The 13,011-nt window shown below is 41.8% G+C and overlaps 1 protein-coding gene across 8 annotated transcripts in view; it reads right to left on the reverse strand.

Annotated features, from left to right (window-relative positions):
* NVL (nuclear VCP like) overlaps nucleotides 1-13,011 on the reverse strand; it is a 180,067-nt gene that overhangs the window by 77,490 nt on the left and 89,566 nt on the right. Inside the window, exon 23 of one of the 8 annotated variants that reach the window (XM_024976690.2) lies at nucleotides 9,831-10,151. The exons of the other annotated variants lie outside the window; for them this stretch is intronic. Within the exon in view, the coding sequence (XP_024832458.1) occupies nucleotides 10,107-10,151 (45 nt within the window). The 3' untranslated portion in view covers nucleotides 9,831-10,106. Of the gene's footprint in view, nucleotides 1-9,830; nucleotides 10,152-13,011 lie in introns of those variants that run through there. 8 annotated transcript variants of the gene reach the window in all.

The raw sequence follows: 13,011 nt of genomic DNA on the forward strand, positions 1-13,011 counted from the left end.
GCAAGAAGAGATCCTCTTAACTGAACAATGCAAAGAAACAGAGGAAAACAACAAACTGGGAAAGACTAGAGATCTCTTCAAGAAAATCAGAGATACCAAGGGTATATTTCACGCAAAGATCGGCACAATAAAGGACAGAAACAGCAAGGACCTAACAGAAGCAGAAGAGATTAAGAAAGGTGGCAAGAATACACAGAACTGTACAAAAAAGTCCTTTAATGACCCAGATAACCATGATGGTGTGGTCACTCACCTAGAACCAAATATTCTGGAGTGAGAAGTCAAGTGAGCCTTAGGAAGCATCACTACAAACAAAGCTAGTGGAGGTGATGGAATTCCACAAGATGATGCTGTGAAAGTGCTGCACTCAATATGCCAGCAAATTTGGAAAACTCAACAGTGGCCAAAGGACTGGAAAAGGTGTTTTCATTCCAGTCCCAAAGAAAGGCAATGCCAAAGAATGTCCAAATTACCGTATGACTGCACTCATTTCACATGCTAGCGAGATTATGCTCAAAATCCTTCAAGCTAGGTTTCAGCAGTATGTGAACTGAGAAGTTCCAGATGTCCAAGCTGGTTTTAGAAAAGGCAGAGGAACCAGAGATCAAATTGCCAACATCTGTTGGATCATAGAAAAAGCAAGGGAATTCCAAAAAACATCTACTTCTGTTTCACTGACTATGCTAAAGCCTTTAACTCTGTGGATCACAACAAACTATGGAAAATTCTTTAAAAGATGGGAATACCAGATCACCTTACCTGTCTCCTGAGAAACCTGTATGCAGGACAAAAAGCAACAGTTAAAACAAGACATAGAACAACCGACTGGTTCCAAATTGGGAAAGCAGTACATCAAGGCTGTATATTGTCACTCTGCTTATTTAACTTCTATGCAGAGTCCATCATGCAAAATGCCAATGCTGGGCTGCATGAATCACAAGCTAGAATCAAGATTACTGCGAGAAATATCAACAACCTCAAATATGCAGATGATGCCACTTTAATGGCAGAAGGTGAAAAGGAACTAAAGAGCCTCTTGATGAAGGTGAAAGAGAAAAGTGAAAAAGCTGGCATAAAACTCAACATTCAGAAAACTAAGATCATGGCATCCAGTCCCATCACTTCATGGCAAATAGATGGGGAAAAAGTGGAACAGTGACAGGTTTCATTTTTTGGGGTTTCAAAGTCACTGCAGATTGTGACTAGAGCCATGAAATTGAAAGACGTTTGCTCCTTGGAAGAAAAGCTATGACCAACCTAGACAGCGTATTAAAAAGCAGAGCCATTACTTTGCCAACAAAGGTCCATATAGTCACAGCTATGGTTTTTCCAGTAGTCATGTATGGATGTGAGAATTGGATCATAAGGATGGTTGAGCACCAAAGAACTGATGCCTTTGAACTGTGATGGTGGAGAAGACGCTTGAAAGTCACTTGGACTGCAGAGATCAACCCAGTCAATCCTAAAGGAATTCTACCCTGAGTATTCATTGGAAGGACTGAGGCTGAAGCTGCAGCTCCAATGCTTTGGCCACTTTATGTGAAGAGCCGACTCACTAGAAAAGACCCTGATGCTGGGAAAGACTGAGGGCAAGAGGAGGAGAAGGGGGTGACAGAGGATGAGATGGTTGGATGGCATCACTGATGCAGTGGACATGAATATGAGCACACTCAGGGAGATTGCAGAGGACAAGGAAGAATGGCATGCTGCAGTTCATGGAGTCACAAAGAGTCAGACATGACATAGCAACTGAACAACAAATGGTCACTTCAAAGCTTGTCTGCTACAATCTTATGAGTTTTCTGGGTGGCAAGAGTGTACAGTTTCTGATATTAGTTGCTTGAGTTCAAAGGAAAAAAAAAGTTATTCACTATTTAATAAAGAATATTATTACTACAACTCACACTAGTTAATGACACAGAAGTCCATTTTCTGCCCCCCAAAGCCAGTAAGATGTAGGAGAAGGGCAAAGACTTTAAAGGTAAGACACTCTCGAGTTTGATTTTTCCAGATAATAATTTATTAGCTGAGAACCAAGATAAGTTGTTCAACCTCTCTGAGCCTCGTGCTAATTTGCTGCAGTTGTGTTTGATTTTTTGTGACCCTATGGACCGTAGCCCGCCAGGCTCCTCTGTCCATGGGATTCTCCAGGCAAGAATACTGGAGTGAGTTGCTGTGCCCTTCTCCAGGGATCTTCCCAACCCAGGGATCAAATCCATGTCTCTTATGTCTCCTGCATTGGCAGGAGGGTTATCACTAGTGTCGCCTGGGAAGCCTCTGTGAGCCTCAGTTTTCTCAAATATAAAATGAAGATACTATTTGTCTCAGTTTTAATGTGTCAGTAAAGAAACAGTCTGTAAGTCCATCTTCCTCTTCTTTCCTCATCCCATGCCGCTGGCAATAACAACAAAGCCCGTGATATTTTGTTTATCAAAGCACAAATGCTCCAAACCTCTGCCATGCAAGGTACAAAATTAAAGTGGCACAAATAATTTCATTTTTAATAAGTGACTCTACGTTGGACTACAAACTGAGTTTGACAATAAAGTGTCAGAGAATCTGTTGCTCCAACATCCAAGTTCTAAGTGAGCTGAGAATAATGGAGGCAAATGAATAAAAAAGCAAAAGCAGATATGAAATAGATGTTCCAAAAGTGTTGAATTAATTAATTTGCTTGTTGTTTAGTTGCCAAGTCTGACTCTTTTGTGACCCCATGGACTGTAACCCACCAGGCTCACCCATCCATAGCATTTCCCAGGCAAAATGACCAGAGTGGGTTGCATCTCCTTCTCCAGGGGATCTTCCCAAGCTAGGGATCAAACTCACATCTCCTGCTTGGCAGGTGGATTTTTTACCACTGACCCACCCAGAGAACCCAGACTTTCTTATACATATACTGCAAAACAGCGATTCTCAGGTCCCTGAATTAAGCTACTTCTGCCACCTGGTATTTCCACTTTTAACAGCCTCAGTTTCTGTGAAACTCATTTAGCTTTCTGTAATATTAGTTTTGAGAAAGTTCAAGCTACAAAAACTTCCTGGAGTCTGTAAAGAAGACCCATTGTTCATTTATCAGGCTCACTCAGTCACAGAGTAGGAGAGCAGATTTTCCTGTCTGTGTAAAGGTAATTAGCATTTGTAATAAACAGCAGTTGTAATAAATATATATAATCTCTTTTTAAAGCTTTCTGCTTTAGAGAGAGAATACTTATGTAGAGCAAGCTCTTAGAAATAGTTTCTTTTGAATTCTTTAGCACACCTAGAGGGGTTCCTTAGCCATGGAGGAGTATTGCTAAAAGGACTTCTGACAAGCAATAAGTAAGTGCTAGAGGAGGCCACTGGAGAAGGAAATGCAACCCACTCCAGTGTTCTTGCCTGGAAACTCCCATGGACGGAGGAGCCTGGTAGGCTGCAGTCCATGGGGTCGCAGAGTCGGACAGAACTGAGCAACTTCACTTTCACTTTTCACTTTCATGCGTTGGAGAAGGAAATGGCAACCCACTCCAGTGTTCTTGCCTGGAGAATCCCAGGGACAGGGGAGCCTGATGGGCTGCCGTCTATGGGGTCGCACAGAGTCGGACACGACTGAAGCGACTTAGCAGCAGCAGCAGCAGCAGAGGCCACACCTCCAGAACTTTGCTGATTTCTCTTCAGAGAGCCATGAGCCATGAAGTTCCAGTCTGGTAGATTCCTCAGGTGAAAACAACATAAAATCTGCACCAAATCCCCCCACTGTTGACAGTGCTTTGTGCCATTGAGCAAGTGATTGAATTGTGTTGTTAAAAAGCTACTTTGTTCTTATTATGTGTCAAGTGCTGTAATGCAAAAATAAACTAAGGACTCTGCCACTGAGAATCTAGTACTTAAAGCATATAGTCTAGGTCAGAACAGTGAGCAAAAAGCAGAGTGAGGGATTGGGCAAGACTTCTCAATAGGAGTGTTTCAAGCCTGGAAGAGGGTCCTGTGTTTAGGTGGATTTGCCAGGTAATGGGAACCTCGTGAGCCAAGGCCGAGATGTGAAACAATACGGTGTTCTACTGGAATGGCAATGAATCCAGTCAGGGGAGAGGAGGTTGGATGGGTGTCAGAGGTGTACTGCCTGCAAAGGCCCATGCATAACGAGACCAATGAGTTTAGGCCACAGGAGGCCTGAAAAGTGACATAATGAATAAGTATCTTCTGACGGCAATCCTGGTTTTAGTACGAGTTTGGAATAGGACATTAATTAGGTCAAAGTAAACATATGAAGGCTGATTACAGCTTGAACTAGGTCAGTGTCTGTGAGAATAAATAATGAATGACTGATCACTGATAAGTAGTACTCAAGATGACTTTCACCCTTCTGGCTTGGGTGATGAGGACTGTGGGAGGCAGAGAAAGTGTTTCAGTGCAGAGGTAGGGCACAAAAGCAGAGGAAGGAACTGTTGAGTTTCTCCATCTTGAGGCTTACTGCAGTCTTGGAAAATAGAACATCCTTGTCTATGATGTAATGTGGACTGTTCACCTGCACACCTAGGAAAGAGGTCTTTGGAACAAACTTTGCCAAGTTCCTCCTGCTCTCCTCTTAGGGGCAAAGCTTGCCTGGAAGTGGGACCAGACTGCATGGCCAACATGCCCTCTAAAGAAACATTCCAGACAACCTTGATGGCTACAGACATCCTTGAAGCTCACATTCTCCCAAGTGGAGAGAGAGACATTAGAACTGGGGTAATTTAAACAACCAAATTCCACCCCACTCACCTCTTTAACCTTTCTTAACTCTAACCAGCTGAAAGGACAGTATGAGCAACATGCCTGGTGTTTTAGGGGGAAAAGAAACATGTGGCTGGCTTTTCTTCAAGTATACTGGGCTCTGTGTGGTTCTTTACCTTTAAATGACCTACATTTTTAATACTGCTACTCCTATCCTTTTAAATTTTTGAAATGTTTATTATAAATAAAATCATATGAAATCATAAATTATAGATAAATCTTCATAAGTTTAAAAAAAAAAACCTTTTTAACTGATGTGAACATACTTACAGAAAAGAGCTATGATAAGCATATGGAGCAATGAGTCATCACTAACACACGCAGGAAACTGTTATCAGATCCAGGAGGGTATGGCCAGCAACCTAGAGGCCACGCCACTTGGTGCTTCTTCCAGGCACTGCCCTCTAATATTAACCGTAAGCCTGACTTCTAACTTATATTCAGAGTACATCATGAGAAACGCTGGACTGGAAGAAACACAAGCTGGAATCAAGATTGCCGGGAGAAATATCAATAACCTCAGATATGCAGATGACACCACCCTTATGGCAGAAAGTGAAGAGGAACTCAAAAGCCTCTTGATGAAAGTGAAAGTGGAGAGTGAAAAAGTTGGCTTAAAGCTCAACATTCAGAAAACGAAGATCATGGCATCCGGTCCCATCACTTCACGGCAAATAGATGGGGAAACAGTGGAAACAGTGTCAGGCTTTATTTTTCTGGGCTCCAAAATCACTGCAGATGGTGACTGCAGCCATGAAATTAAAAGACACTTACTCCTTGGAAGGAAAGTTATGACCAAACTAGACAGCATATTGAAAAGCAGAGACATTACTTTGCCAACAAAGATTTGTCTAGTCAAGGCTATGGTTTTTCCTGTGGTCATGTATGGATGCGAGAGGTGGATTGTGAAGAAGGCTGAGCGCCGAAGAATTGATGCTTTTGAACTGTGGTGTTGGAGAAGACTCTTGAGAGTCCCTTGGACTGCAAGGAGATCCAACCAGTCCATTCTGAAGCAGATCAGCCCTGGGATTTCTTTGGAAGGAATGATGCTAAAGCTGAAACTCCAGTACTTTGGCCACCTCATGTGAAGAGTTGACTCACTGGAAAATACTGATGCTGGGAGGGACTGGGGGCAGGAGGAGAAGGGGACGACAGAGGATGAGATGGCTGGATGGCATCACTGACTCGATGGACGTGAGTCTCAGTGAACTCTGGGAGTTGGTGATGGACAAGGAGGCCTGGTGTGCTGCGATTCATGGGGTCGCAGAGAGTCGGACACGCCTGAGCAACTGATCTGATCTGATCTGACTTCTAATGGCATTGACCAGCTGCCTTTTTGAATTTTATATATTAATACGTAGAATTGCCCAAGATGATTTCAGGACAGGCTTCTTCCACTCAGTATCTGTGAGAATCATCCGTGTGTTGCGTATAGTTCATCATCACTGTGTAGTATTCTAGTGCATGAAGATACCATGTTTACCCGCTCTACTATTGATGGATACTTTGGTTTCCATTTCTGGTCAATTATGAATTTTGCTGCCTTTGTGTATGCATTTCTATTTTGGATATATGTGTTAGAGTGAAACTGTTGGTTATAGGTTATTCACTTGTTCCTTTATCTTTTTTCATATGACACAGTGAGGTTTCTATTACCCAATGAATCAACACTTACAGTTCTCCCACAGAGGGAGACGCTGGGCACAGTGTCTAATTTTGGCAGTCCTGTTGCCTAAGAACATTTAATATTTATTATTAAATGCTTCCTGTGATCCAGGCACTGGGCTGGATGCTAAGGAGACAAGCCTGACAGGATCCCTCCCCTCATGAAACTTAGCAGGAGACCCAAAGTCAGTCAGTCAACTATAACACCTGCATATTTAATTGAATTTGTTGTCCTTGTTTTATAAAAAATAAGTTGAAAATTAAAAATGCTGATGCCAGCACAAGCATAGGTCTCATGGAACTAAAGCAATGGAGTTAAGGATAGCATCTGAATGATGTGGGATTCCGTTTTATCCCAAATGTACCTGGCCCCTAGGCTTTGGAACTGAGTGGTGCAAAAATATATCCAAATCCATTCAGTTCTGAGTTCAACAGTGAGAGATAAACAATGACTGAAGATTGTGCCTAACACATAACTAATTTGCTTTCTCACTATTTCAGCTTTTGGAAGTAAGACCGTCTTGTAAACACAACTTTGATGGATGAACAGGAGAATTAGTTTCCCAGACATCAGTCCCTCTCACATCTTGAGGTCTCTACCATCTGTCAGATCATTTATTCTCTTCCTGCGTTTCCCTCTCCAGCCTTCAGGACTCAGCTGAGGTGAGGCATCATTTTCTTTGGAGAACTCTCCCTGACCCCGTGATGAACCAGCTGCCTTTCCTCTGGGCTCCTCCTAACAGCATCTACTCTCATCCCTTCACAGCCATTTGCGCGCGGTTTTGCAACTTCCTCCTTGTCTCAACACGCCATTAACTAGGATATTAGACTGGCTGCTCTAAGAGACAAAAATTTAACTGGCTTAAGCAAGATAAAGGTCATACATAAAAGTTCAGGCTAAATGAGCCTTGAGTGGTGAGAAAACTGCCCAACAAGTGCTTAGGGACCTTAAGTTTCTTATGTCTTATGGTTCTGTCACCTTCTAGAATGTCACTATTTATATGGTCAAAGCCAGTCTTCACTTCATCATTCCAGCCTAGGGAAGGGAGAACTAGAATTAAATGGGCAAACAGTGTTTTCTTTTTTAAACCAGGTGTGGTTTCTGAGGACATTTTCCAGAGTCTGCTTATGGGCTAAGATGCATTGAGTTCAAGGCAGATTGCCCCCATTTAATGATAGGTTTGCAGTTCAAGTGTCTTCTTTTTAAGGGTGTGACCAGAACTGAGGTCATCACCAGTGTTAATATTACACTAGACAGAACACAGTCACTCTCCTGGCAGCAAGAACTCTTCCTACTAAAAGGAAGAAGGGAAGAATGTATATTATGGGACAATTGGCTATTTCCGCTACACATATCAAATTAGGCAGTAAGTTCCGAGTTTACCAGTATGTTATCAGTGCGCAGCACAAAGCATTTAATGAGGTTGCTGAATCTTTCACAATGCTAGAACAGAGGATACAACTCCAGATGTTTCCTAACACAGGGCTGGAACTTTTTCTCAAGAGAAAGAAAAGCCGGATGGACAGCTGTGGACCAGAATTCAGCTGTTCCATATACAAGCATGTATATACAGCAGGTGACTGTGAAGAAGCTCTTCTTTTTAGTAAAATGAAGATGCTATTCGATCCCTATTGTATGGGGAGTAAGAGTTGGGAGAATTAAAACAATACAACACTGTCCAGCACACAGATGGTGCTTAGAACATGTTATCTTTCCTTCCTTATGGAGAGTGTGGGCAATATTCTCTGTGACATTAGTTGGTTAACCTCCTGCCCAATAACTCCCTGCTGTCCAACGTACATCACAGCTGATTTGCAAAGCTGACAGACAAACGCAGCCTAACCTGTGATGCAGTCAACACTTGGCATTTAGGATAAGCTAAACAACCAGAAAGTTTGGTACTTATCTAGAAATTGTCAAGAAAATTCAATTGTCAAGACAATCTTCACTATCTCTTATATTATATATACGACATACCAGACTGCGTTTCTCTCTTGATTTGGCTGGTACCAAGCCCAATCAAATCTAATACTCAAACTACATAACTCTTTAAGACCTTGTGGCCTACACTTTTTAGCTTTCATTCTTAATCATCTATGCTGAAGACACGACCCTGATTTGCTTTTTCTTTTGGTGTTCTTCCTCTGGGGTCCTACAGCACCCTCCTTTTCATGCCCCTCCCTTGGGTATTGTGATACTCTGGTTAGGAGCCTATATTCGGTCGTGAACTCGAAAAAAAAGGACTGTGCCTTACTTACCTGACTTGCTTTGATCTATTACTATTTTCTTCATTTTATCAATCACATTTTTAAAAGTAGTATAAACACTTTTGTAGAGTCAGGTGGAATAGAAAATTTGGAAGGGGAGAAAGTGGGTAACCAAAGCCATCTACACAGTCTCAGAAGACACTGTGAGCAGCGCTGTAAATCAGCAATGAGATACAAGAGGACACAAACCCTTCTGAAATTATCAGCTAGAGACTTGTCAAGAGTGCACAGAGGCAAATGTGAAGGGACTCCTGACTGACTGAATCTGGGACGATTCCAACAACATAAAAGAGAACACACTAAAACAATAGCAATACCTCAGTGTGATGAGAGGAACTTTATAGTGTAAGAAGCTTGGCAGAACCCTCTTAAATGATCAAAGTGAACATCACTAGTAATGGAACAAACCAAGACTGCACCTACCTGACAGGATGCAGTGGGAAGACCATCACTTCATGATATTTATTCCTGCCAAAGATGTACAAGCTGCATTTAATTATGGGGAAACATCAGACAAACTCACATTGAAGGCATTTTACAAAGTAACTGGCCAATAACCTTCAAAAGTATCAAAAGTTAAGACAGAAGCTGTTCTGGACTTTTAAGGAAAATAGCAGGATTTCTCTGGTGGTTCAGTGGTTAAGAATCTGCCTGCCAATGTGGGAGACACAGGTTTGATCCCTGGTTCGGGGAAGATTCCACACGCGGCAGGGCAACTAGAGCCTGTGCTCTGCAACAAGAGAAGCGGCTGCCATGAGAAGCCCACACAACAGGGAAGAGTAGCCCCTACTTGCCACAGCTGGAGAAAGCCTGCGTGCAGCAACGAAGACCCAGCACACCCCCCGCCCCCAAAAGAAAAGCAAGGAGTTGCAACAGCTAATTCCAAACTAGATTCCTTTGTTATAAAGGACTTTATTGGGACAACTGGAGAAACCTGAATGCAGCCTGAGGATTTGGCAGGGAAGTATCACAGCTGACATGGCTGATCTGATGTGGATGGCTGGTTATGTAGGGGACTATCCTGCTGTGCAGGAAATGTAAAGTATTTACGGGTAATCAGGCATCAGGTTGGGAAGCACCCCCAGATGGTTTTGGGGGGGAAGTTCTTTTTACTGTAATTACAACTTTTCTGTAGTACAGTCGAGGTTGTTTCAAAATAAACATTTTTATTTTAAAAAGGTTATCTGTTACTTTACTTTGACAATTAATTTTTTTTTTCCCCTTAAATAGGAGGTAGGGTGTTTCCATATGAGGTTGTCCAGATGGGAAGAATCTTCAGCTTTGACTTGGCCTCATTAATTTGAGGATAAAACGCTTATGTGAGACCACATGTGTCAAGTTGAAAGTGGGCAGCTCAGAGCACGTGGGCATCTCTGGCATCTCGAGGCACTGGACTCTCGGAAGGCTCGCTGCTGGAGAAGTCACCGGCTGAGGGACCACTGGAGAGCCTCATACATTGCTCGATCCTGAGAGGAGAGGAGAGGACAGAATATGGAGCTAGACACTGAAATGAGCTGAACTGTGTTCCCCAAAATTCAGATGTTGAAGTCCTCACCTCCAGTACCTCAGAGTGTGACTGGATTTGGAAATGAGGGTCTTAAAGCGATTTAAGTTAACATGAAGTCATTAGGGTGGGCTTTAGTTATCCAATATGATCTGGTGTCCTCATAAGAGGAGGAGTAAGACACAGACATGCACAGAGGGAAGACTATGTAAAGACTAAGGCACAGAAGACCATGTAAAGATTAATTTAAAAAATTCTATATATTTATTTCTGTGATTTTTTTCAAGTACCTCTCTCTTCTTTTTTTTTGGTCGCATTATGCAACTTGCCGGATCTTAAGTTTCCTGTCCGGGGACTGAACCTGGGCCCATGGCAATGAAAACATCATTTTGTAACCCTTGGACCAACTCCTGGCAAGTAGCTCTCAAACAGTGTCAACAGTGAATGTAAAACAGGTATTAGTGAAATGCTGAATTAACTCTGAAGTAGGATAAGAGGGCCTTGGTATTTCAACTCACTGCTAAATAATAAAGGTGTAGTAAAGACATTCAATCTTAAGGGAGATCAACCCTGAATATTCACTGGAAGGACTGATGCTGGAATTCCAAACAACTCGCTGGAAAAGTCCCTGATGTTGGGTAAGATTGAGGGCAGAAGGAGTAGAGGGCGTCAGAGGATGAGATGGCTAGACAGCATCACCAATGCAATGAACATGAACTTGGGCAAACTTTGGAAGATGGTGAGGGTCAGGGAGGCCTGGCGTGCTACAGTCTATGGGGTCACAAAGAGTCAAACAGGACTGAACAACAACAACAAACATTTTAAGCATGCTGTGTTTATAGCCAGATTAAAGTGATTCCCTTTTTATTAATAATGTTTTAAATTATAAAACATTTATTGTAGAAATATTAGAAAATACAGATCAGCAGAAAAAATTAAAAAGTAATCCTTAATTTTCAGAAATAACTATCACTACTACTTTGGTCCTCAAGGTCTTTTAAATTATTATTTTTTTAGTATTTAAGTTTTTAAATTAGGTAATACATTTACATGGTTAAAAATTCAAATAAGATGAAAGGTTCATTTTCAAACTTCTGTCCTCCAGTCACCCAGTTTCTCTCCCCACAACCATCATTAGTTTCATAAGGGCCAGTTACGATGCCAAACAAGGAAAGCTGTCTCTCTACCTTAACTGTTGTGCCTTAATTTTTTAAAAGATCTCACAAAGTAATAATCAGCTTGGTCATCTATTTATTATTTATTCAAAATTCATACTATGCCTATCTCCAAAAGAGAAGTGACAGCTTATGATTCACTAGGGTAGTTTTCAGAAATTAAATATTTCAAAGTTTTAAGGTTTATGACCATCAAAAGTATTAAAGAGAATATACTGGAATCAAGTAGTATCACCGGGACACACACGTAGCCTTCCTGTGGATGTTCTTCAGAGGATAAAAAAAATTATAGTGTGTGGAACCACTGGTTCAGATATGTGAGTAATAAAATCAGTCACATTGCCATTGTCACACTGTGCTGATACCTTCTAAGCAAAAGCTACTTGCAAACTATTTTCTAACACTGAAGGAATTTGAGTGGTCAGGTGTATTCTATGTACACATCTATGGTAGTGTTTACAACTCTTTAATTGCTCAAAATGGTTCCTAACTCAGGTCTTATGCAATTTTATACCTTGTGAGTCTAGCACAAAGCCTGGCATGTGTATGGCAGGTACATGATACATATATGTTTCTGGATGGGTTAAAGGATGGGCTCCTAGGCAACTCAATACACAGCTAGAGGCAAGAGCAACTCTACTTGGGAAGTTTTTCTCTCTCAATGTGACAGACTTGATCAAGCAAATGGATGAACCATATAATCCTGAGTGTGAAGAAGAGAATCAAGTGCGCCAGCCAGTGGGTGTGAAAAACACTAGACCAATGAATTAATAAAACAGGAGGGTTTCTATGGTATGGTTTTAATAGAGGAGGAAGGAAAAAAATACCTAATTTATGTTTGAGTGAGGTTTCCTTCCTGACAGTTGAACAATGTCATTGTAGGCAGAGGGAAAAGCCTACATTTGAGATAATACATAGACGGGAAAACAATTTCAAGGTCTCAACATTTACTGATGTTAACCCAGGCTCAGGTTTCTGGTGAGCAGTTATTACTGAAAAAAACCAAACCAACAAAGTAAGTTATGCTTTATAAGTCTGTGAAGTGACACATATTGGACAATGGTTTCATTCAGGGAAGAAAGTAACAGATGACTAAGAAGAAACTGGCAAAAAGAGTACAATCGTCTAAGTTGGGGTATCTGGCGTAATGAATTGCCCATCTATTCAGTCTTCTTAGGATCACAATAGGACGTGGCCTCTCATGAGAAACTAGGACTGGGCAGGGATCTTCAGATGGAGCCTGAAAGTTTGGTAGCAATGAAGTAGGAATGAATGAGGAATACAGGCAGAGTCTCAGAAGGAATGTTTGCAAACTGTGTTCCCCTCTCACCCTCAGCTGGTTATGAGGATTCATTGGGTCAGATGACAAGTTTCTGCATCTGGCCTCTAAACCAGACCCTACTATCATGTTGCCAATTGCTGGACACTTCGAATCCACTTCACACGCTGTTGTTTTCCAACCTCAAACTAAAAACCATGTGGCACCAGGGAGCTGACTGCCTCAAGGAAAGAGAAGGCACCAGCTAGCAGGGCAGATTTACCTAGCCTGAGAACAGGCTGGACATTTCTGAACTATACGGACCAGCTCTGTGGACCTTGGCACAGAATGTGCACACCGTTCTTTCATTTTTCTTTTTCCTTTTTCGA

This window comes from Bos taurus, chromosome 16 (assembly GCF_002263795.3).
Source record: "Bos taurus isolate L1 Dominette 01449 registration number 42190680 breed Hereford chromosome 16, ARS-UCD2.0, whole genome shotgun sequence".
Lineage (NCBI taxonomy): Eukaryota > Metazoa > Chordata > Mammalia > Artiodactyla > Bovidae > Bos > Bos taurus.